We start from the raw sequence: 26,157 nt of genomic DNA, 5'->3' as shown, positions 1-26,157 counted from the left end.
TACAAGTATGTTTAATAGTTAGACAATTCTACGTTACTTTCGGAAGAGTTTTGCCAGTGGTTAAATCTTAGACAATTCTACATTACTTTCGGAAGTTTTGCCAGTGGTTAAATCTTAGACAATTCTACATTACTTTCGGAAGAGTTTTAACAGTGGTTAAATCTTAGACAATTCTCGTTACTTTCGGAATAGTTTTAACAGTGGTTAAATCTTAGACAATTCTACATTACTTTCGGAAGAGTTTTAACAGTGGTTAAATCTTAGACAATTCTACATTACTTTCGGAAGAGTTTTGCCAGTGGTTAAATCTTAGACAATTCTACGTTACTTTCGGAAGAGTTTTGCCAGTGGTTAAATCTTAGACAATTCTACATTACTTTCGGAAGAGTTTTGCCAGTGGTTAAATCTTAGACAATTCTATATTACTTTTGGAAGAGTTTTGCCAGTGGTTAAATCTTAGACAATTCTACGTTACTTTCGGAAGAGTTTTGCCAGTGGTTAAATCTTAGACCATTCTACATTACTTTCGGAAGAGTTTTAACAGTGGTTAAATCTTTAGTTAGACAATTCTACATTACTTTCGGAAGAGTTTTGCCAGTGGTTAAATCTTAGACAATTCTACATTACTTTCGGAAGAGTTTTGCCAGTGGTTAAATCTTAGACAATTCTATATTACTTTCGGAAGAGTTTTGCTTGTGGTTAAATCTTAGACAATTCTACGTTACCTTCGGAAGAGTTTTAACAGTGGGTAATTCTTGTACAAATTATGTATTAACGAAACACAGCTGTCACTTATTATAAACGAGTTCAAAAGAATATTTCATTTTTATTTTAGACAAACACTTTACGAACAAAAATATTAACTCATTAAGATACATCAACGTGCCAATGATGATTAGAGCGGCGTGTAACACTATAATATCTAATGGCAATGCAGACGATAGTAAAGTATTAAAATAACAATAAAATCAGTCTTTCAATCACGATTTTACTTCACCGGTAACATCCTTCCGCATTATCTAAATCTTTGTAGCATTTCCTAGATTTTCTGTAATTAAGTCTCACGTAATTGTCATGTGTATTTTTAAAAATATGAACAAACGTACATGTTCAAACACTAGTTATAAGTCTATCGACTGCCTTCGGTGAAATTTTTGCCAAAATGAAGATTAGGATTAAAAATTTAGATAGTCTCGCTTTGGATTAAACGTTAATTAAGAAAGTCTCGCTTTGGATTAAACGTGCAGATATATATATATTCTCGCTTTGGATTAAACGTTTTGAAAGTCTCGCTTTGGATTAAACTTGTAGAAAGTATCGCTTTTGATTAACTTTTGGAGGTGGTTTGATGTCACTAGAGATATTATGAATGATTATTGATTGATTGTTGGTTGCTTAACGTCAGTGGTAAATACCTCATTCATGTTCAGGACGAGAACAAATTAACAATGCATACAATAGGTACAGTAGGTCCGGTAATAGGGTCGAAGAGGATGAAGGGCGGAAAATTATGACTTACGCTGGAAAAGAGGGTAAATTGGGTAAGGGACAGAAATTAAACCTACCAACATGCCACCTAAGGACCCCCTCAAAGAGTTGTTGCAATGGTTCGTAAGGCGCTGAAAGCGTGGCGATCTCTCTATACGAGACATCGGATATAACGTTCCGATTCTGACCGTACGTAGCTGCGAATTTATACATACCGCACAAACAAACGGACGTCCCACTTTCACAGGGGTTTTACTGCTGGTCTGAAGAAGACCAAGATTATGAAAATAAGAAGATGTGGTATGATTGCCAATGAGACAACTCTCCACCAGAGACCAAATGACATATAAGGTAACAACTATAGGTCATCGTACGGCCTTCGATAATGAGCAAAACCAATTTCTTTTCCCAAGTGACCATATTTCTATTACCAAGTCACGCTTGTGGTTGACATTATGAATATGCACTTAATAAATATCTCGTTCAGTTTAACATAGAGACGAAAGTTACTAAAGGCACAATCAAAATCCGTAAGTCGACGAAAGACCAACAAAACAAAACCATGGCAAGAAAGACAAACGATAAAAAGCCAAACAACAGTATACAAAACACTACATAGAAAAGTAAAGACTGGGCAGTTCGAGCCAAACCGAAAAGCCCGGGTGGATACTTTTACTAAAATAGATTTGGCTCGTTTAATTTTCATAAAATTTTGACAAAATATTTTCTTTGACCTGTTGACAAAAATATATAAATTTCAAGAAATTTGAACCACACAATTTATAGGAATAATTTCATTGGATAGATAGCAGTTTGACAAACACTAATTTTGATCATTGACAAGCTTGATGTCTCTTTTCTGATAGTATGTGATTTAAACGTTCAACTGCTTTTTAAAGAGTTAACTCCCTTAGGTGTTCTGTACCCCCTTTAATGCTTTCAATAATCGTTCAATTAGAGAAGAGTCCACTGAATTGTAACAGAAATATTACTGAGGTGAACGGTTTGAATGTATTCACTTTTACTGTGTATCCGACCATTCATGGGCGTTTGTAGTTGAGTGGTAAAAGTAGTTGATAGATTGTAGAATACAGGTAGTATAGACATTAGACATTAGACATTATTTTATTATACCAATCATGGGCCCTTGTCGGGCAAGATACATAAACATCATAATACAATGATTATTATAAAACAAGTAAAGATAATAATATGTGCAATAAATTTCAAGCTGGTAATACAGTTTTCAACCTTTAAGGGTTGTTGATCTGTTGAGACAAGCGCATTGTTTTCTGATCTTACATACCAAACGGTTACTTAAGTTTCACCCTTTATTTGTGATCGTTGTCCGGGGACATATTAGGTGCCTTGAATCTTATCTTGAAGCCTAATCTATTAGCACAGTGTTCATCGTTTTTGCATTGAGGACAGTGTTTGAACCTTCCATCTCCGAGCTTTAAAAAGGTTTTCACCGTTTAATTATTATTGTCCTGTTCAAGACAAGTGCACGTATCTTACATTGCTGGGATTCAAAAAGTTTTTTTTTCATTTTTATTGATTGGTGTCTTCGACTTATGAATTTTGATTGTCCCTTTAAAATAACCTTTGCACTGTAGCGTAAAGTAGGTGCTTCGGAACTTTCATCCTCCAATTATAACAAACTTTTCGTCTATAAGGTAGCGTTATTCTGTTTCGACATGAGAACTGTTTCGGGCCACTCCCCATGCAGCAGGTAACAAAGCGCATACCATGAAGGGATAACTGTACTGTTTATAATATACAAGGTAAGTGCGTCGGACCTTGCATCCTCTGGGTAGTAAGTACAGGTTAAGTGTGACAAAATTCGAGGTAGTGTAGTGTTGTACTGTAAAGACGTGGACATTGTTTGTAACCCCTCATCCCCATGCAGCAGGTAACAAAGTGTATACCTTTAAGTGATTGTTGTCCTGTATAGACGTGGACATTGTTTGGGACCACTCCTCCCCATGCAGCAGGTAACAAAGTGTATACCTTTAAGTGATCGTTGTCCTCTATAGACGTGGACATTTTTTGGGACAACTCATCCCAATGCAGCAGGTAACAAAGTGTATACCTTTAAGTGATCGTTGTCCTGTATAGACGTGGACATTGTTTGGGACCACTCCTCCCCATGCAGCAGGTAACAAAGTGTATACCTTTAGGTGATCGTTGTCCTCTATAGACGTGGACATTGTTTGGGACAACTCATCCCCATGCAGCAGGTAACAAAGTGTATACCTTTAAGTGATCGTTGTCCTGTATAGACGTGGACATTGTTTGGGACCACTCATCCCCATGCAGCAGGTAACAAAGTGTATACCTTTAAGTGATTCTTGTCCTGTATAGACGTGGACATTGTTTGGGACCACTCATTCCCATGCAGCAGGTAACAAAGTGTATACCTTTAAGTGATCGTTGTCCTGTATAGACGTGGACATTGTTTGGGACCACTCATCCCCATGCAGCAAGTAACAAAGTGTATACCTTTAAGTGATCGTTGTCCTGTATAGACGTGGACATTGTTTGGGACCACTCATTCCCATGCAGCAGGTAACAAAGTGTATACCTTTAAGTAATCATTTCCTGTATAGACGTGGACATTGTTTGGGACCACTCATTCCCAAGCAGCAGGTAACAAAGTGTATACCTTTAAGTGATTGTTGTCCTGTATAGACGTGGACATTGTTTGTAACCCCTCATCCCCATGCAGCAGGTATCAAAGTGTATACCTTTAAGTGATTGTTGTCCTGTATAGATGTGGACATTGTTTGGGACCACTCATTCCCATGCAGCAGGTAACAAAGTGTATACCTTTAAGTGATCGTTGTCCTGTATAGACGTGGACATTGTTTGGGACCACTCATCCCCATGCAGCAGGTAACCAAGTGTATACCTTTAAGTGATCGTTGTCCTGTATAGACGTGGACATTGTTTGTAACCCCTCATCCCCATGCAGCAGGTAACCAAGTGTATACCTTTAAGTGATCGTTGTCCTGTATAGACGTGGACATTGTTTGTAACCCGTCATCCCCATGCAGCAGGTAACCAAGTGTATACCTTTAAGTGATCGTTGTCCTGTAAAGATGTGGACATTGGTTGGGACCACTCATCCCCATGCAGCAGGTAACAAAGTGTATACCTTTAAGTGATCGTTGTCCTGTATAGACGTGGACATTGTTTGTAACCCGTCATCCCCATGCAGCAGGTAACAAAGTGTATACCTTTAAGTGATCGTTGTCCTGTATAGACGTGGACATTGTTTGGGACCACTCATCCCCATGCAGCAGGTAACAAAGTGTATACCTTTAAGTGATTCTTGTCCTGTATAGACGTGGACATTGTTTGGGACCACTCATTCCCATGCAGCAGGTAACAAAGTGTATACCTTTAAGTGATCGTTGTCCTGTATAGACGTGGACATTGTTTGGGACCACTCATCCCCATGCAGCAAGTAACAAAGTGTATACCTTTAAGTGATCGTTGTCCTGTATAGACGTGGACATTGTTTGGGACCACTCATTCCCATGCAGCAGGTAACAAAGTGTATACCTTTAAGTAATCATTTCCTGTATAGACGTGGACATTGTTTGGGACCACTCATTCCCAAGCAGCAGGTAACAAAGTGTATACCTTTAAGTGATTGTTGTCCTGTATAGACGTGGACATTGTTTGTAACCCCTCATCCCCATGCAGCAGGTAACAAAGTGTATACCTTTAAGTGATTGTTGTCCTGTATAGATGTGGACATTGTTTGGGACCACTCATTCCCATGCAGCAGGTAACAAAGTGTATACCTTTAAGTGATCGTTGTCCTGTATAGACGTGGACATTGTTTGGGACCACTCATCCCCATGCAGCAGGTAACCAAGTGTATACCTTTAAGTGATCGTTGTCCTGTATAGACGTGGACATTGTTTGTAACCCCTCATCCCCATGCAGCAGGTAACCAAGTGTATACCTTTAAGTGATCGTTGTCCTGTATAGACGTGGACATTGTTTGTAACCCGTCATCCCCATGCAGCAGGTAACCAAGTGTATACCTTTAAGTGATCGTTGTCCTGTAAAGATGTGGACATTGGTTGGGACCACTCATCCCCATGCAGCAGGTAACAAAGTGTATACCTTTAAGTGATCGTTGTCCTGTATAGACGTGGACATTGTTTGTAACCCGTCATCCCCATGCAGCAGGTAACAAAGTGTATACCTTTAAGTGATCGTTGTCCTGTATAGACGTGGACATTGTTTGGGACCACTCATCCCCATGCAGCAAGTAACAAAGTGTATACCTTTAAGTGATCGTTGTCCTGTATAGACGTGGACATTGTTTGGGACCACTCATTCCCATGCAGCAGGTAACAAAGTGTATACCTTTAAGTAATCATTTCCTGTATAGACGTGGACATTGTTTGGGACCACTCATTCCCAAGCAGCAGGTAACAAAGTGTATACCTTTAAGTGATTGTTGTCCTGTATAGACGTGGACATTGTTTGTAACCCCTCATCCCCATGCAGCAGGTAACAAAGTGTATACCTTTAAGTGATTGTTGTCCTGTATAGATGTGGACATTGTTTGGGACCACTCATTCCCATGCAGCAGGTAAAAAAGTGTATACCTTTAAGTGATCGTTGTCCTGTATAGACGTGGACATTGTTTGTAATCCCTCATCCCCATGCAGCAGGTAACAAAGTGTATACCTTTAAGTGATCGTTGTCCTGTATAGACGTGGACATTGTTTGGGACCACTCATCCCCATGCAGCAGGTAACCAAGTGTATACCTTTAAGTGATCGTTGTCCTGTATAGACGTGGACATTGTTTGTAACCCCTCATCCCCATGCAGCAGGTAACCAAGTGTATACCTTTAAGTGATCGTTGTCCTGTATAGACGTGGACATTGTTTGTAACCCGTCATCCCCATGCAGCAGGTAACCAAGTGTATACCTTTAAGTGATCGTTGTCCTGTAAAGATGTGGACATTGGTTGGGACCACTCATCCCCATGCAGCAGGTAACAAAGTGTATACCTTTAAGTAATCGTTGTCCTGTATAGACGTGGACATTGTTTGGGACCACTCATCCCCATGCAGCAGGTAACAAAGTGTATACCTTTAAGTAATCGTTGTCCTGTATAGACGTGGACATTGTTTGGGACCCTTCATCCCCATGCAGCAGGTAACAAAGTGTATACCTTTAAGTGATCGTTGTCCTGTATAGACGTGGACATTGTTTGTAATCCCTCATCCCCATGCAGCAGGTAACAAAGTGTATACCTTTAAGTGATCGTTGTCCTGTATAGACGTGGACATTGTTTGGGACCACTCATCCCCATGCAGCAGGTAACCAAGTGTATACCTTTAAGTGATCGTTGTCCTGTATAGACGTGGACATTGTTTGTAACCCCTCATCCCCATGCAGCAGGTAACCAAGTGTATACCTTTAAGTGATCGTTGTCCTGTATAGACGTGGACATTGTTTGTAACCCGTCATCCCCATGCAGCAGGTAACAAAGTGTATACCTTTAAGTGATCGTTGTCCTGTAAAGATGTGGACATTGGTTGGGACCACTCATCCCCATGCAGCAGGTAACAAAGTGTATACCTTTAAGTAATCGTTGTCCTGTATAGACGTGGACATTGTTTGGGACCACTCATCCCCATGCAGCAGGTAACAAAGTGTATACCTTTAAGTGATCGTTGTCCTGTATAGACGTGGACATTGTTTGGGACCACTCATCCCCATACAGCAGGTAACAAAGTGTATACCTTTGAGTGATTGTTGTCATGTATAGATGTGGACATTGTTTGGGACCACTCATCCCTATGCAGCAGGTAACAAAGTGTATACCTTTGAGTGATTGTTGTCCTGTATAGATGTGGACATTGTTTGGGACCACTCATTCCCATGCAGCAGGTAACAAAGTGTATACCTCTAAGTGATTGTTGTCCTGTATAGACGTGGACATTGTTTGTAATCCCTCATCCCCATGCAGCAGGTAACAAAGTGTATACCTTTAAGTGATTGTTGTCCTGTATAGATATGTGGACATTGTTTGGGATCACTCATCCCTATGCAGCAGGTAACAAAGTGTATACCTTTGAGTGATTGTTGTCCTGTATAGATGTGGACATTGTTTGGGACCACTCATTCCCATGCAGCAGGTAACAAAGTGTATACCTCTAAGTGATTGTTGTCCTGTATAGACGTGGACATTGTTTGTAATCCCTCATCCCCATGCAGCAGGTAACAAAGTGTATACCTTTAAGTGATTGTTGTCCTGTATAGATATGTGGACATTGTTTGGGATCACTCATCCCTATGCAGCAGGTAACAAAGTGTATACCTTTAAGTGATTGTTGTCCTGTATAGACGTGGACATTGTTTGTAACCACTCATCCCTATGCAGCAGGTAACAAAGTGTATACCTTTAAGTGATTGCTGTCCTGTATAGACGTGGACATTGTTTGGGACATCCCCATGCAGCAGGTAACCAAGTGTATACCTTTAGGTGATCGTTGTCCTGTATAGACGTGGACATTGTTTAGGACCACTCATCCCCATGCAGCAGGTAACAAAGTGTATACCTTTAGGTGATCGTTGTCCTGTATAGACGTGGACATTGTTTAGGACCCCTCATCTCCATGCAGCAGGTAACCAAGTGTATACCTTTTGTCAATTTTTTTTATTAACTGTTTATTTCGGTAATTTTTGTGTCAAACGGAAAATTCTAATCAGTTTCTGCCAAATTCTAACAGGAAAGTCAGGTTAAATAGAATCTATAATTGTAAATAAAACATAAACATGTGACCTAGTAAATTCAAGACACAAACAAAGAAATCAAAATAAACTACAACGTTAACTTCAGTACTAGTATGACACAAGAGAAGTAACTCTAAATATAACAATATAACCAGATCTGTCAATCGATGTAATCGTTCTTACAGAATCATCGTTCTTACAGAAATATCGATGTAATCGTTCTTACAGAATCATCGATGAAATCGTTCTTACAGAATCATCGATGAAAAAGTTCTTACATAATCATCAATGAAATCGTTCTTACAGAATCATCGCTGTAATCGTTCTTACAGAATCATTGATGAAATCGTTCTTTCAGAATCGGAAATAGCCAGACTATTATATGAGACGAGCGAACGTTTCCTTAAATTTTTTCGAAGTAGGTAATTAATGCAAAATTTCATAGAGTGACACTGTACTAGCCGAATTCGTACAGACTAGTAATAATTTCTTTTTCTTGTCAAAGAATACAGCCGTCGGAGAATTTAACCCATCTGATTGTCGTAAAAGCACCTGCCTATGCTGACCGTCAGGAGAAACGCACAGTAGAGTATTAGAAATGAAACCGGTAACAAATACGTGACCTTCCCCGTCAACACTGAGGTCCTGTGGAAAATTAAGTTCATCATGGTTGAATTTGTACACTTGTTCATGGTCAATTGTTGTACAGTGTACAGTGTGTGTTGTGTAATGTGTATAGTAGAGTTTATCAATGTCACCCGTCATGAACGTTTCCCTGGTTACATCAACCGGAAGTGTCTTCACTTTGTTTCCTTTCATGTCTAAAACTTGTATACCGTCGCCAGCAACGGCTACACAAATATTATCGCCTGTAAATGATATTCCGGAACATTGTCCGGAAATGTTAAATTTATTTACAATTTTTCCCTTGTTGATATCAACGACTTCAACCAAACTGCTGTCAGGTAGGGAGACGGCAACGTGACTTTTCTCCACTTCCGTAACGTCCCATGGCGAGCAAGACAGTGGAATATCGCGCTGAAATACTCCAGATTCTGCGTAGACTATCAAACGGTTATTATATTTGTCCGTCAAGACTATTCGTCCATCCCCAATTATAACCCCACTGTTTATATAAAGGCCATTATCCCCCTTCTTCACAGAAATCTTTTTTGTCTGCTTGAGTTGCACTGGTTTGAAAATCCAAGGTACGTCTACAAGTGGTGTCTTTGACGGTCCCAGTATCATAGAGATTCGGCAAGGAGACTCAGTGATATGAATATTGCCCAGGTTGGGTAAAGCCATTAATAAATTGTTTGCTGTGTCATCAAATGTAACAGACATGTCGTACTTATGAAGGCTCTCATAAATGTTTTCTACGAAATTTTCTTGTTCCAAAACCATTGCATGTATTTCACCCGTAGCTAAGAACAATTGTACGCCTGTTTTCTTTTCTTTTACTTGTTCAAAATTTGACTTGATTTCCTCAACTTTCCCTTGCTTTTGTTTTATTCTATCAGCTTGAATCTTGATATCACCTATGCACTTGATGTATTTCGATTTTAACTCGCCTCGGAGTCTATCTTCAATCTTATCCAGATATTCGTTAATCCCTCGTCTTTTTTCCGTGATTACATGTTCAATTCTCTCCTTCTGTTGTTCTAAATCAGACAATACTCTTTCCCTACTGCGTTGGAAATTATCTACATTGATGCTGAAATTGTTTAGTCGTTCGTCCAGATCTGAAAGAGCAGTTTTTGATTGAAAACCTTTTAGCGCGTCTTCAAATGCAACTACGCCTGCGCATCCCCCATGACAAGAAGTAACGCAGATTATACAACATGGCTGCTCGTGAGTGATACAGTAGGCATCGTACTTCTTGTTATGTGTGTTGCAACGCGATGGCACTTTGAAAGGATGCGACTCCATAAATTCATACTCTTGAACAGTGCAAAGGTGGTGCCCTCTAGTGGCCTTAGATGACTGGTGATGTTTACGACATTCCTTGCATAGCATTTCCTCACAATTTGTACACCAAAAGTCAGCATTTTTCAATGACCCATGGAAATGACAAGGTTCACATGACTTGGAGGACATTTCTACCTGAAATAAAACAAAATAAATGTTGGAAGGTAATATATGTGTATACAACAGCCTTAGAATCCAGTCATAAGTCAAAAGTTTACGTTCACCCTCAAACCTTAATCCAAAAGAATTTTTGCGCCTGTCCCAAGTCAGGAGCCTCTGGCCTTTGTTAGTCTTGTATGTTTTTTTTATTTTAGGTCATTTATATGTTTTGGAGTTAGTATGACGTCCATTTTCTCTGAACTAGTACACATTCTAGTATTTATTTAGGGGCAAGCTGAGGACCGCCTCCGGGTGCGGGATTTTTTTCTCGCTGCGTTGAAGACCCATTGGTGGCCTTCGACTGTTATCTGCTCTTTGGCCGGGTTGTTGTCTCTTTGACATATTCTCCATTTCCACTCTCAATTTTAAAACTGACCATTACAACCTTAAATCAAAAGAATACAAAACTGATCACTACAACCTTAAATCAAAAAGGACAATACTACTAAAAGAGAGGCGCACAGACAAACAACAGTACACAAGACACAACATAGAAAACTAAAGACTGAGCAACACAAACCCAACCATAAACTGGGGGTGATCTCAAGTCCTCAGAAAGGGAAAGCAGATCTGCTGAGTCATGGGGCAGGCGTAGTTGCATGTGAAGACGCGCAAAAAAATGTCTCAATCAGTAACCGCTCTTTCAGATCTGGACGAACGACTTAACAATTTCAGCATCAACTACTAAGTATAGAATTTAACCAACTTGGTACATGCATGTAGTACATCACTGATCAGTACAACCTTAAATCAGAAAGGACAGTACTACTAAGTATAGTATTTAACTAGGTACACCCATGTAGTACATCACTGATCAGTACAACCTTCAATCAGAAAAGACAGTACTACTGAGTATAGTATTTAACTAAGTACATCCATGTAGTACATCACTGATCAGTAGAACCTTCAATCAGAGAGGACAGTACTACTAAGTATAGTATTTAACTAAGTACATACATGTAGTACATCACTGATTAGTACAAACTTCAATCAGAAAGGACAGTACGACTAAGTATAGTATTTAACTAAGTACATCCATGTAGTACATCACTGATCAGTACAACCTTCAATCAGAAAGGACAGTACTACTAAGTATAGTATTTAACTAAGTACATCCATGTAGTACATCACTGATCAGTAGAACCTTCAATCAGAGAGGACAGTACTACTAAGTATAGTATTTAACTAAGTACATACATGTAGTACATCACTGATCAGTACAAACTTCAATCAGAAAGGACAGTACGACTAAGTATAGTATTTAACTAAGTACATACATGTAGTACATCACTGATCAGTACAACCTTCAATCAGAAAGGACAGTACTACTAAGTATAGTATTTAACTAAGTACATGCATGTAGTACATCACTGATCAGTACAACCTTAAATCAGAAAGGACTGTACTACTAAGTATAGTATTTAACTAAGTACATACATGTAGTACATCACTGATCAGTACAACCTTCAATCAGAAAGGACTGTACTACTAAGTATAGTATTTAACTAAGTACATGCATGTAGTACATTACTGATCAGTACAACCTTCAATCAGAAAGGACAGTACTACTAAGTATAGTATTTAACTAAGTACATGCATGTAGTACATCACTGATCAGTACAACCTTCAATCAGAAAGGACAGTACTACTAAGTATAGTATTTAACTAAATACATCCATGTAGTACATCACTGATCAGTACAACCTTCAATCAGAAAGGACAGTACTACTAAGTATAGTAATTAACTAAGTACATCCATGTAGTACATCACTGATCAATTAAACCTTCAATCAGAAAGGACAGTACTACTAAGTATAGTATTTAACTAAGTACATCCATGTAGTACATCACTGATCAGTACAACCTTCAATCAGAAAGGACAGTACTACTAAGTATAGTATTTAACTAAGTACATCCATGTAGTACATCACTGATCAGTACAAACTTCAATCAGAAAGGACAGTACTACTAAGTATAGTATTTAACTAAGTACATCCATGTAGTACATCACTGATCAGTACAAACTTCAATCAGAAAGGACAGTTCAACTAAGTATAGTATTTAACTAAGTACATGCATGTAGTACATCACTGATCAGTACAACCTTCAATCAGAAAGGACAGTACTACTAAGTATAGTATTTAACTAAGTACACCCATGTAGTACATCACTGATCAGTACAACCTTAAATCAGAAAGGACTGTACTACTAAGTATAGTATTTAACTAAGTACACCCATGTAGTACATCACTGATCAGTACAACCTTCAATCAGAAAGGACAGTACTACTAAGTATAGTATTTAACTAAGTACATACATGTAGTACATCACTGATCAGTACAACCTTCAATCAGAATGGACAGTACTACTAAGTATAGTATTTAACGAAGTACATACATGTAGTACATCACTGATCAGTACAACCTTCAATCAGAAAGGACAGTACTACTAAGTATAGTATTTAACTAAGTACATACATGTAGTACATCACTGATCAGTACAACCTTCAATCAGAAAGGACAGTACTACTAAGTATAGTATTTAACTAAGTACATACATGTAGTACATCACTGATCAGTACAACCTTCAATCAGAAAGGACTGTACTACTAAGTATAGTATTTAACTAAGTACATCCATGTAGTACATCACTGATCAGTACAACCTTCAATCAGAAAGGACAGTACTACTAAGTATAGTATTTAACTAAGTACATCCATGTAGTACATCACTGATCAGTACAACCTTCAATCAGAAAGGACAGTACTACTAAGTATAGTATTTAACTAAGTACATCCATGTAGTAAATCACTGATCAGTACAACCTTCAATCAGAAAGGACTGTACTACTAAGTATAGTATTTAACTAAGTACATCCATGTAGTACATCACTGATCAGTACAACCTTCAATCAGAAAGGACAGTACTACTAAGTATAGTATTTAACTAAGTACATGCATGTAGTACATCACTGATCAGTACAACCTTCAATCAGAAAGGACAGTACTACTAAGTATAGTATTTAACTAAATACATCCATGTAGTACATCACTGATCAGTACAACCTTCAATCAGAAAGGACAGTACTACTAAGTATAGTAATTAACTAAGTACATCCATGTAGTACATCACTGATCAATTAAACCTTCAATCAGAAAGGACAGTACTACTAAGTATAGTATTTAACTAAGTACATCCATGTAGTACATCACTGATCAGTACAACCTTCAATCAGAAAGGACAGTACTACTAAGTATAGTATTTAACTAAGTACATCCATGTAGTACATCACTGATCAGTACAAACTTCAATCAGAAAGGACAGTACTACTAAGTATAGTATTTAACTAAGTACATCCATGTAGTACATCACTGATCAGTACAAACTTCAATCAGAAAGGACAGTTCAACTAAGTATAGTATTTAACTAAGTACATGCATGTAGTACATCACTGATCAGTACAACCTTCAATCAGAAAGGACAGTACTACTAAGTATAGTATTTAACTAAGTACACCCATGTAGTACATCACTGATCAGTACAACCTTAAATCAGAAAGGACTGTACTACTAAGTATAGTATTTAACTAAGTACACCCATGTAGTACATCACTGATCAGTACAACCTTCAATCAGAAAGGACAGTACTACTAAGTATAGTATTTAACTAAGTACATACATGTAGTACATCACTGATCAGTACAACCTTCAATCAGAATGGACAGTACTACTAAGTATAGTATTTAACGAAGTACATACATGTAGTACATCACTGATCAGTACAACCTTCAATCAGAAAGGACAGTACTACTAAGTATAGTATTTAACTAAGTACATACATGTAGTACATCACTGATCAGTACAACCTTCAATCAGAAAGGACTGTACTACTAAGTATAGTATTTAACTAAGTACACCCATGTAGTACATCACTGATCAGTACAACCTTCAATCAGAAAGGACAGTACCACTAAGTATAGTATTTAACTAAGTACACCCATGTAGTACATCACTGATCAGTACAACCTTAAATCAGAAAGGACAGTACTACTAAGTATAGTATTTAACTAAGTATATACATGTAGTACATCACTGATCAGTACAACCTTCAATCAGAAAGGACAGTACTACTAAGTATAGTATTTAACTAAGTTCATCCATGTAGTACATCACTCGTCAATTAAACCTTCAATCAGAAAGGACAGTACTACTAAGTATAGTATTTAACTAAGTACATACATGTAGTACATCACTGATCAGTACAACCTTCAATCAGAAAGGACAGTACTACTAAGTATAGTATTTAACTAAGTACATACATGTAGTACATCACTGATCAGTACAACCTTCAATCAGAAAGGACAATACTACTAAGTATAGTATTTAATTAAGTACATACATGTAGTACATCACTGATCAGTACAACCTTCAATCAGAAAGGACAGTACTACTAAGTATAGTATTTAACTAAGTACATACATGTAGTACATCACTGATCAGTACAACCTTCAATCAGAAAGGACAATACTACTAAGTATAGTATTTAACTAAGTACATCCATGTAGTACATCACTGATCAGTACAACCTTCAATCAGAAAGGACAGTACTACTAAGTATAGTATTTAACTAAGTACATCCATGTAGTACATCACTGATCAGTACAACCTTCAATCAGAAAGGACAGTACTACTAAGTATAGTATTTAACTAAGTACATCCATGTAGTAAATCACTGATCAGTACAACCTTCAATCAGAAAGGACTGTACTACTAAGTATAGTATTTAACTAAGTACATCCATGTAGTACATCACTGATCAGTACAACCTTCAATCAGAAAGGACAGTACTACTAAGTATAGTATTTAACTAAGTACATGCATGTAGTACATCACTGATCAGTACAACCTTCAATCAGAGAGGACAGTACTACTAAGTATAGTATTTAACTAAGTACATCCATGTAGTACATCACTGATCAGTACAACCTTCATTCAGAGAGGACAGTACAACTAAGTATAGTATTTAACTAAGTACATACATGTAGTACATCACTGATCAGTACAACCTTCAATCAGAAAGGAAAGTACTACTAAGTATAGTATTTAACTAAGTACATCCATGTAGTACATCACTGATCAGTACAACCTTCAATCAGAGAGGACAGTACTACTAAGTATAGTATTTAACTAAGTACATCCATGTAGTACATCACTGATCAGTACAACCTTCAATCAGAGAGGACAGTACTACTAAGTATAGTATTTAACTAAGTACATACATATAGTACATCACTGATCAGTCCAACCTTAAATCAGAAAGGACAGTACTACTAAGTATAGTATTTAACTAAGTACATCCATGTAGTACATCACTGATCAGTACAACCTTCAATCAGAGAGGACAGTACTACTAAGTATAGTATTTAACTAAGTACATCCATGTAGTACATCACTGATCAGTCCAACCTTAAATCAGAAAGGACAGTACTCTAAGTTCTAAGTATAGTATTTAACTAAGTACATGCATGTAGTACATCACCGATCAGTCCAACCTTAAATCAGAAAGGACAGTACTACTAAGTATAGTATTTATCTAAGTACATGCATATAGTACATCACTGATCAGTCCAACCTTAAATCAGAAAGGACAGTACTCTAAGTTCTAAGTATAGTATTTAACTAAGTACATGCATGTAGTACATCACTGATCAGTCCAACCTTAAATCAGAAAGGACTGTACTACTAAGTATAGTATTTAACTAAGTACATGCATATAGTACATCACTGATCAGTCCAACCTTAAATCAGAAAGGACAGTACTCTAAGTTCTAAGTATAGTATTTAACCAAGTACATGCATGTAGTACATCACTGATCAGTACAACCTTCAATCAGAGAGGACAGTACTACTAAGTATAGTATTTAACTAAGTACATGCATGTAGTACATCACTGATCAGTACAACCTTCAATCAGAAAGGACAGTACTACTAAGTATAGTATTTAACTAAGTACATACATGTAGTACATCACTGATCAGTACAACCTTCAATCAGAAAGGACAGTACTACTAAGTATAGTATTTAACTAAGTACACCCATGTAGTACATCACTGATCAATTAAACCTTAAATCAGAGAGGACAGTACTACTAAGTATAGTATTTAACTAAGTACACCCATGTAGTACATCACTGATCAATTAAACCTTAAATCAGAGAGGACAGTATTCTAAGTATAGTATTTAACTAAGTACACCCATGTAGTACATCACTGATCAATTAAACCTTAAATCAGAGAGGACAGTATTCTAAGTATAGTATTTAACTAAGTACATGCATGTAGTACATCACTGATCAATTAAACCTTAAATCAGAGAGGACAGTACTACTAAGTATAGTATTTAACTAAGTACACCCATGTAGTACATCACTGATCAATTAAACCTTAAATCAGAGAGGACAGTACTACTAAGTATAGTATTTAACTAAGTACACCCATGTAGTACATCACTGATCAATTAAACCTTAAATCAGAGAGGACAGTATTCTAAGTATAGTATTTAACTAAGTACACCCATGTAGTACATCACTGATCAATTAAACCTTAAATCAGAGAGGACAGTATTCTAAGTATAGTATTTAACTAAGTACATGCATGTAGTACATCACTGATCAATTAAACCTTAAATCAGAGAGGACAGTACTACTAAGTATAGTATTTAACTAAGTACACCCATGTAGTACATCACTGATCAATTAAACCTTAAATCAGAGAGGACAGTACTACTAAGTATAGTATTTAACTAAGTACACCCATGTAGTACATCACTGATCAATTAAACCTTAAATCAGAGAGGACAGTATTCTAAGTATAGTATTTAACTAAGTACACCCATGTAGTACATCACTGATCAATTAAACCTTAAATCAGAGAGGACAGTACTACTAAGTATAGTATTTAACTAAGTACATGCATGTAGTACATCACCGATCAGTACATATCGATTAATTACTTCATTTCATAACATTTAAAAGTATATTTAATTTAGTTTTCCAGACATGCAACTTACATTACGAACAAATGAAAAAGTTTGATATGACCAATTCAAACAAAAATGTATGGGCGGGGCTGAAACTCTCTTCACTTGCAATTTCAATGGGTTTCGCATTTTTTATAATTAATGGTGTTTGGAAGGGTCAATAAGTAATTTTGAGATATATTACAGGGCAAGGTACAAGACAAAAAATACTCCCTTTCCCGTGCTAGTTTTTGAAAGACCAAAAAGGTTTTAACACCATTTATTTCTTCTTTCGCCAACTTTCTCCATAATTCTCGTATTACAGATTTGATGTGGGAAGAACTTATCAGCGATGACACAATATGTGAGGAGGACTTATCAGCGACGTCACAATGTGCGTGGAAAAGTTATCATCGACGTCACGATGTGTGAGAACTTATATTATCAGCGACGACACAATGTGTGATGATAAAAGAGGGACGAAAGATACCAGAGGGACAGTCAAACTCATAGATCGAAAACAAACTGACAACGCCATGGCCAAAAATAAAAAGACAAACAGACAAATAATAGTACAGATGACACAACATAGAAAACTAAAGACTAAGCAACACGAACCCCACCAAAAACTGGGGGTGATCTCAGGTGCTCCGGAATATGCATGGACCTATTAAAGAGTACAAACTGTGCGTACCCCCTGTCAGGAGTGGAGAGAAAATGTGTGGTATCCCTCATGGGTGGGGTTTGTATGTAACACCCTTTGGGAGTATGGACCATGTGTAACCCAATTCGTGAGGGGTACAATTTCACTCATATCAACATGTTATATAACTTATCAGCGACGTCACAATGTGTGAGATGAACTTATCAGCGATTGCACAATATGGGAGCAGAACATATCATACAGTACTTGCGTATGGACTACCAAGCGTAAATCTGCCTAGGGGATGACCAGAAACAGAACAAGCAAATTGTCGAGGTTTCTGCGTATAGATATGATAAAAATTGGAGACAGATTAAAATAATCAATTATAACATTGAGAATGGAAATGGGGAATATGTCAAAGAGACAAAAACCCGACCAAAGAGCAGAAAACAGTCCAAGGCCACCAATGGGTCTTCAACACAGCGAGAACTTGAAATCCCACACCCGGTGGCGGGCTTCAGCTGGCCCCTAAACGCAAATGTGTACTAGTTCAGTGAAAATGAACGTCACACTAAACTCCTAAACATATAAATGAACTATATATATATAAAATAAAAAAAAAAACATACAAGACTAGTAACTAAGGCTTGGGACAGGCGCCAAAATGCATGTTTCTGAATCCTATTGTATAATGTATTATCTTATATGTTGAGATATAAATCCATCTATTCAGAAACACTTGTGCCAAGAGTTTTAGCCACTTCTAGGGGATATGCATGGACCTATTAAGGAGTACAAACTGTGCGTACCCCCTGTCAGGAATGGAGAGAAAATGTGTGGCATCCCTCATGGGTGGGATCTGTATGTTATACCCTTTGGGATTATGGTCCATGTGTAACCCAATTCGTGAGGGGTACAATCCTTTTCACTCATATCAACATGTTGTATAAAATTCGTATTATTTAAAGTGTATAATCCTATGACAATAATATAAAACATTAACCACTATAATGAAATATAACCAGCTTTTTTTACAATTTGTCTTTGAAAAAGCAATTTGAATGATAAAACAATCAATTATATGTTCAATTTCTAATCCCTATATTGTTTTAACAAACAATTTTCAGGCTTTGTTTAGTGTCTACAAAGACAGATAATATATATTTTTTCTATTAATTTACATTTTTCTATGCACGATGGGACGAATACGAACCAGTGAACAGTTTTATCAATATCTAATTATTTATCACATATAGATGATATAAATGTCTACGAGAACGGCATGTATAGATGCAGCATATTATCAAAGTACAGAGGAACATTTATCAGAGAAATATAAAAGACAATTAATGGGGATCATTCATTTCCATCTGTTCTTAAATTCTTTAGGACGTTTTTCTATTCTTTATTTGTTTTGACCATGCTATTGAATTAGAAGATGTGGTATGATTGCCAATGAGACAACTCTCCACAAGAGACCAAATGATGCAGAAATTACCTCTCTATTCTTTGTATTCTAGCACCCTATTATTCTCTATTCTTTATTATTTTGGCTTATTTTTCTCTATTATTTATTATTTTGGTTTATTTTTCTCTATTCTTTATTATTCTGGTTTATTTTTCTCTATTCTTTATTATTTTGGCTAATTTTCTTGATTCTTTTTTTGTCCCTTTATTCTGTATTTTTTGCCTATCATTTACTATTCTGTAAACTCATACTATAGAGCCCCATAAATGCAAGCGTGAACGTTACATTTGGGATATATAGTATTTCATTTAATCGTTTAGTATGATGATTTAGCTACTGAACAATTCCAATAGTTGGATTAATTCACACTACATTACAGTCTTGAATACACGGGATAATGTTACAATGACATATGTCGTGCGCATGAATATGAGTCTCGTGTGTCTTTTATCATGGAAACCGTCAGATCTAGGTCAAATCAGACGGGAAATGTAAACGATTATAGACAATGAATTGCACAGAATCCAACATTTTAGACGTCGGTCCCTTTTATACTTTGGTGTACTACGTTATAGACGATTCCAATGCCTATACTACGTTACAGATGAACCAATCATGTATTGATGTTGTTTTCAAATTTGGCTATTGTTTCCAAAATTAATAAATGCAACCTTTTTCTATGGCTTAAAATATGGTATACTACTAGTCTTGTGGTAGGATATTGGCATAGAGAGCAATCTTTGAATTTGGTATTTGCTGCTTCTCCGTAATGCACGCGGTACGTATGGATACCATCGATTGATTGGTTTTTGTTTGCTAAATGTCCAGTGGCAAATATTTATGCAAATTCAGGACGAAAACAAATTATCAGTTGATGCAAAAGGTAGGTTCTGTAAAGTTGGTCAGTTGGGCTGAAGCGCGAACATTTCGACTGCCACCAGAACATGACGGTTTGTTGGATAGGGGGAAGAAAGTTTGACCTGCAACAGGTCACCAACGGACCACTCATACAGCTGTTGTTTGTACTTACACGAACAACACGACGGGTGCCAAATGTGAAGTAGGATTTGCTTACCCTTCTGAAGCATCCGAGATCACCACGGTGTTGCTCAGTCTTTGGTTTTTTCTGTTGTGTTTTGTAGACTATTGTTTGTCTTTTGGACGTTTTTCATTTGTTGCCATAACATTTCCACTTCGTTTTCGACTTATGAGATTGACTATCCCTTTGGTATATTCCGCCTCTCTTTTGCAATGATTATGTTACGTGCAGAGGTTTAATTGGTTAGACCAAAGACTGGATAAACCGGAACCCGAACTGTATGTAACCTTGAGAGTAAACACGTTGTACATCCACTATAGTATATATATAATATATTTCATAATTTTCAAAAAAAGAGAATATTACCTAAATGTCATTTGGTCTCTTTGGTAGAGAGTGTCTCAATGACAATCATACCACATCTTCTTTTTTATATTGATTTGTTATTTCATCTTTTCATTTCACTTTATTTTGATGTTTGTTTTTTTTTCGTTGTATTTGTTTACTTATTTAGTTCAATCATCAATGGCAGTAAATATTTGATTTGATTTGATATATTAGTACGGGTTGTCCGTATCGTCTAATAATTGTCTTAATTAATTCAGTGGTTGTCGTTGGTTGCAAACTGTCATATCATTGTTTTCTCACTTTAAATTTTTTACATTTTGTCATGTTGGGACATTTTATAGCTTGGTATGCTGAAGGGTTTTGCTCATTGTTGAAAGCCGTACGGTGACCTAAAATAGCTGCTTGCATCTTTTTCATTTGGATTCTGGTCGATATATCACATCTCCTTTTTTTGTAAGAGATTAATGTCGGGTTCTCGTACACATTTTTGTTTAGGGTCCAGCTGAAGCCCACCTCTGGGTGCGGGAATTTCTCACTGTGTTGAAGACCCATTGGTGGCCTTAAGCTGTCTTCTGCTCTTTGGTTTGGTTGTTGTCTTTTTGACACATTTCCCGTTTCCATTCTCAATTTTATACGGTATAAATTGTCTCAATAGTAATCGTATCACATCTCCTTATTTAGTAAGAGATTGGTGTCGGGGTCTTTTAAAGATGACTATACCATGTATACGGTATTAGTCTATTAGATGTCTCAATAGCAATCGTACCACATCTCCTTATTTAGTAAGAGATTGGTGTCGGGATCTTTTAAAGATGACTATACCGTGTATACGTTATGAGATATCTCAATAGCAATCGTATCACATCAACTTATTTTGTAAGAGATTGGTGTCGGGGTCTTTTAAAGATGACTATACCATGTATACGGTATTAGATATCTCAATAGCAATCGTACCACATCTCCTTATTTAGTAAGAGATTGGTGTCGGGGTCTTTTAAAGATGACTATACCATGTATACGGTATTAGTCTATTAGACGTCTCAATAGCAATCGTACCACATCTCCTTATTTAGTAAGAGATTGGTGTCGGTGTCTTTTAAAGTTGACTATACCATGTATACGGTATTAGATATCTCAATAGTAATCGTATCACATCTCCTTATTTTGTAAGAGATTGGTGTCGGGATCTTTTAAAGATGACTCTACCATGTATAATACGTTATGAGATATCTCAATAGCAATCGTATCACATCAACTTATTTCTATATATACTATGTATACGGTCTTAGATGTATCAATAGCAATCATATTACTTCTCCTTGTTTTGTAAGAGATTGGTGTCGGGATCTTTCAAAGATGACTATACCGTGTTTACGTTATGAGATATCTCATTACAATGTAGCAATCGTATTACATCTCCTTATTTTGTATGAGATTGGTGTCGGGATCTTTCAAAGATGACTATACCGTGTATACGTTATGAGATATCTCAAAAGCAATCGTATTACATCTCCTTATTTTGTAAGAGATTGGTGTCGGGATCTTTCAAAGATGACTATACCGTGTATACGTCATGAGATATCTCAATAGCAATCGTATTACATCTCCTTATTTTGTAAGAGATTGATGTCGGGATCTTTCAAAGATGACTATACCGTGTATACGTTATGAGATATCTCAATAGTAATCGTATCACATCTCCTTATTTGTAAGAGATTGGTGTCGGGATCTTTTAAAGATGACTCTACCATGTATACGTTATGAGATATCTCAATAGCAACCGTATCACATCAACTTATATTTATATATACTATGTATACGGTCTTAGATGTATCAATAGCAATCATATTACTTCTCCTTATTTTGTAAGAGATTGGTGTCGGGATCTTTCAAAGATGACTTTACCGTGTATACGTTATGAGATATCTCAATAGCAATCGTATTACATCTCCTTATTTTGTAAGAGATTGGTGTCGGGATCTTTCAAAGATGACTATACCTTGTATACGTTATGAGATATCTCAATAGCAATCGTATTACATCTCCTTATTTTGTAAGAGATTGGTGTCGGGATCTTTCAAAGATGACTATACCGTGTATACGTTATGAGATATCTCAATAGCAATCGTATTACATCTCCTTATTTTGTAAGAGATTGGTGTCGGGATCTTTCAAAGATGACTATACCTTGTATACGTTATGAGATATCTCAATAGCAATCGTATTACATCTCCTTATTTTGTAAGAGATTGGTGTCGGGATCTTTCAAAGATGACTATACCGTGTATACGTTATGAGATATCTCAATAGTAATCGTATCACATCTCCTTATTTGTAAGAGATTGGTGTCGGGATCTTTTAAAGATGACTCTACCATGTATACGTTATGAGATATCTCAATAGCAATCGTATCACATCAACTTATTTCTATATATACTATGTATACGGTCTTAGATGTATCAATAGCAATCATATTACTTCTCCTTATTTTGTAAGAGATTGGTGTCGGGATCTTTCAAAGATGACTTTACCGTGTATACGTTATGAGATATCTCAATAGCAATCGTATTACATCTCCTTATTTTGTAAGAGATTGGTGTCGGGATCTTTCAAAGATGACTATACCGTGTATACGTTATGAGATATCTCAATAGCAATCGTATTACATCTCCTTATTTTGTAAGAGATTGGTGTCGGGATCTTTCAAAGATGACTATACCGTGTATACGTTATGAGATATCTCAATAGCAATCGTATTACATCTCCTTATTTTGTAAGAGATTGGTGTCGGGATCTTTCAAAGATGACTATACCTTGTATACGTTATGAGATATCTCAATAGCAATCGTATTACATCTCCTTATTTTGTAAGAGATTGGTGTCGGGATCTTTCAAAGATGACTATACCGTGTATACGTTATGAGATATCTCAATAGCAATCGTATTACATCTCCTTATTTTGTAAGAGAGAGATGTCGGGGTCTTTTAAAGATGAATATATACCATGTATACGTTATGAGTTGTTTCAATAGCAATAGTATCACATCTCCTTATTTTCATATTACCATAAAATGTTTATCAAAAGACGGATTTATTGATTGATTTTTGTTTGCCTGGCGTCTTGATCCTGAGATATATATTTCATGCATTTTAAGGACGAGATTGATAAAACCGAACGTTCCCTATAGTTGTAACTAATGTTGATAAAATGGAGAATTTTTTTAATCTTTGGAAAATATTTTTTTCAGACTACTACTAATGGATTTGGCGGGATTTTACAGTTCGTCTTGTATTCCAGAGATTCACGTGTTCAAATAATTGAATAATAGTAGAACAAGTATTCATTATTACGATGTAATTTTCTGTTATTCTTAACGGAATTCCATTTGGAACCTCCTTTATATTTTATGTATCGTTAATAACATATGCTAATAACATTATTCATACAACAATAATTCAAAGTTCATAAAGTGTCCACTAATTGATTTACAAACAAATTCTTGATTTTACAAAACAAAAGTATACGAATCAAAAAAAAGTAACAATGATAAAATACTGTTATTGAACTATACCTGTATTGACCTGTTCGGCTTTTTACGTCTAAAATTTAAATGTCGTGTGTATACATTGTCAAGGTTTAAAAAATCGACCTTGGGGTTATTTCAGTTTATGTTTACGTTTGGTATACCACAGGAAATACTTCGATCAGGAAACCAATATCTAAATGATCGTTAAAAGGGGGATGCGTGATCTGTGGCGCAAGTATAATATCTAAATGAATATCAAGGGGGAGGCATGGTCTATGACGAGTATGAAAAATTAAAACCATACAACATGTACCTGTTGTTATGATTGGTTATACGTCAATGAGACAGTAAACCAACGACAAATGTATCTCATGCTTAGACAGGTGTATATATCAGTTACTCCCAACAAATGTATCTCATACTTAGACAGGTGTATATATCAGTTACTCCCAACAAATGTAACTCATGCTTAGACAGGTGTATATATCAGTTACTATCCGTCAACAAATGTAACTCATGCTTAGACAGGTGTATATAGCAGTTACTCCTAAAAAATGTAACTCATGCTTAGACAGGTGTATATAGCAGTTACTATCCGTCAACAAATGTAACTCATGCTTAGACAGGTGTATATATCAGTTACTATCCGTCAACAAATGTAATTCATGCTTAGACAAGTGTATATATTAGTTACTATCCGTCAACAAATGTAACTCATGCTTAGACAGGTGTATATATCAGTTACTATCCGTCAACAAATGTAACTCATGCTTAGACAGGTGTATATATCAGTAGCTATCCGTCAACAAATGTAACTCATGCTTAGACAGGTGAATATAGCAGAAATTTAATATCCGTCAACAAATGTAACTCATGCTTAGACAGGTGTATATATCAGTTACTATCCGTCAACAAATGTAATTCATGCTTAGACAAGTGTATATATTAGTTACTATCCGTCAACAAATGTAACTCATGCTTAGACAGGTGTATATATCAGTTACTATCCGTCAACAAATGTAACTCATGCTTAGACAGGTGTATATATCAGTAGCTATCCGTCAACAAATGTAACTCATGCTTAGACAGGTGAATATAGCAGAAATTTAATATCCGTCAACAAATGTAACTCATGCTTAGACAAGTGTATATAGCAGTTACTATCCGTCATCAAATGTAACTCATGCTTAGACAGGTGTATATAGCAGTTACTCCCAACAAATGTAACTCATACTTAGACAGGTGTATATAGCAGTTACTCCCAACAAATGTAACTCCTGCTTAGACAAGTGTATATAGCAGTTACTATCGGTCAACAAATGTAACTCATACTTAGACAGGTGTATATAGCAGTTACTATCCGTCAACAAATGTAACTCATGCTTAGACAGGTGTATATAGCAGTTACTATCCGTCAACAAATGTAACTCATGCTTAGACAGATGTATATAGCAGTTACTATCCGTCAACAAATGTAACTCATGCTTAGACAGGTGTATATAGCAGTTACTATCCGTCATCAAATGTAACTCAATGACATGCTTAGACAGGTGTATATAGCAGTTACTCCAAACAAATGTAACTCATACTTAGACAGGTGTATATAGCAGTTACTATCCGTCAACAAATGTATCTCATGCTCAGACAGGTGTATATAGCAGTTACTATCCGTCAACAAATGTATCTCATGCTTAGACAGGTGTATATAGCAGTTACTCCCAAAAAA

At 36.4% G+C, this 26,157-nt stretch overlaps 1 protein-coding gene and 1 long non-coding RNA gene across 8 annotated transcripts; both read right to left on the bottom strand.

The window, feature by feature from the left end:
* Positions 1 to 3,542: 3,542 nt before the first annotated feature.
* On the bottom strand, positions 3,543 to 7,056 carry LOC127719031 (uncharacterized). 7 transcript variants are annotated; one of them, XR_007990116.1, is made up of 6 exons: positions 6,940 to 7,056; positions 6,284 to 6,529; positions 5,383 to 6,037; positions 4,974 to 5,218; positions 4,400 to 4,809; positions 3,543 to 3,826 (listed from the first exon to the last, which is right to left on the bottom strand). It is a non-coding gene; the product is annotated as an uncharacterized LOC127719031 (long non-coding RNA). The 7 variants fall into 7 exon arrangements; XR_007990115.1 differs by having other exon boundaries at positions 4,974 to 6,037; XR_007990121.1 differs by lacking the exon at positions 4,974 to 5,218.
* Positions 7,057 to 8,262: 1,206 nt separating this feature from the next.
* LOC127717437 (uncharacterized) lies at positions 8,263 to 24,566 on the bottom strand. The gene is made up of 2 exons (XM_052223073.1): positions 24,477 to 24,566; positions 8,263 to 10,364 (listed from the first exon to the last, which is right to left on the bottom strand). Exon 2 carries the CDS (start codon positions 10,356 to 10,358, stop codon positions 8,688 to 8,690), a length of 1,671 nt encoding a protein of 556 aa, XP_052079033.1. The 5' UTR covers positions 10,359 to 10,364; positions 24,477 to 24,566; the 3' UTR covers positions 8,263 to 8,687.
* Positions 24,567 to 26,157: the final 1,591 nt, after the last annotated feature.

Source organism: Mytilus californianus, unplaced genomic scaffold (assembly GCF_021869535.1).
Source record: "Mytilus californianus isolate M0D057914Y unplaced genomic scaffold, xbMytCali1.0.p SCAF_10, whole genome shotgun sequence".
Classification (NCBI taxonomy): Eukaryota; Metazoa; Mollusca; class Bivalvia; order Mytilida; family Mytilidae; genus Mytilus; species Mytilus californianus.
The sequence above is the reverse complement of the archived record's forward strand: the minus strand, read 5'-3'. Positions and strand labels throughout refer to the sequence as shown.

What these genes read in the sequence shown, in the direction of transcription:
- LOC127717437 (XM_052223073.1), bottom strand. Translation starts at nt 10,358, where the DNA reads ATGTCCTCCAAGTCATGTGAACCTTGTCATTTCCATGGGTCATTGAAA.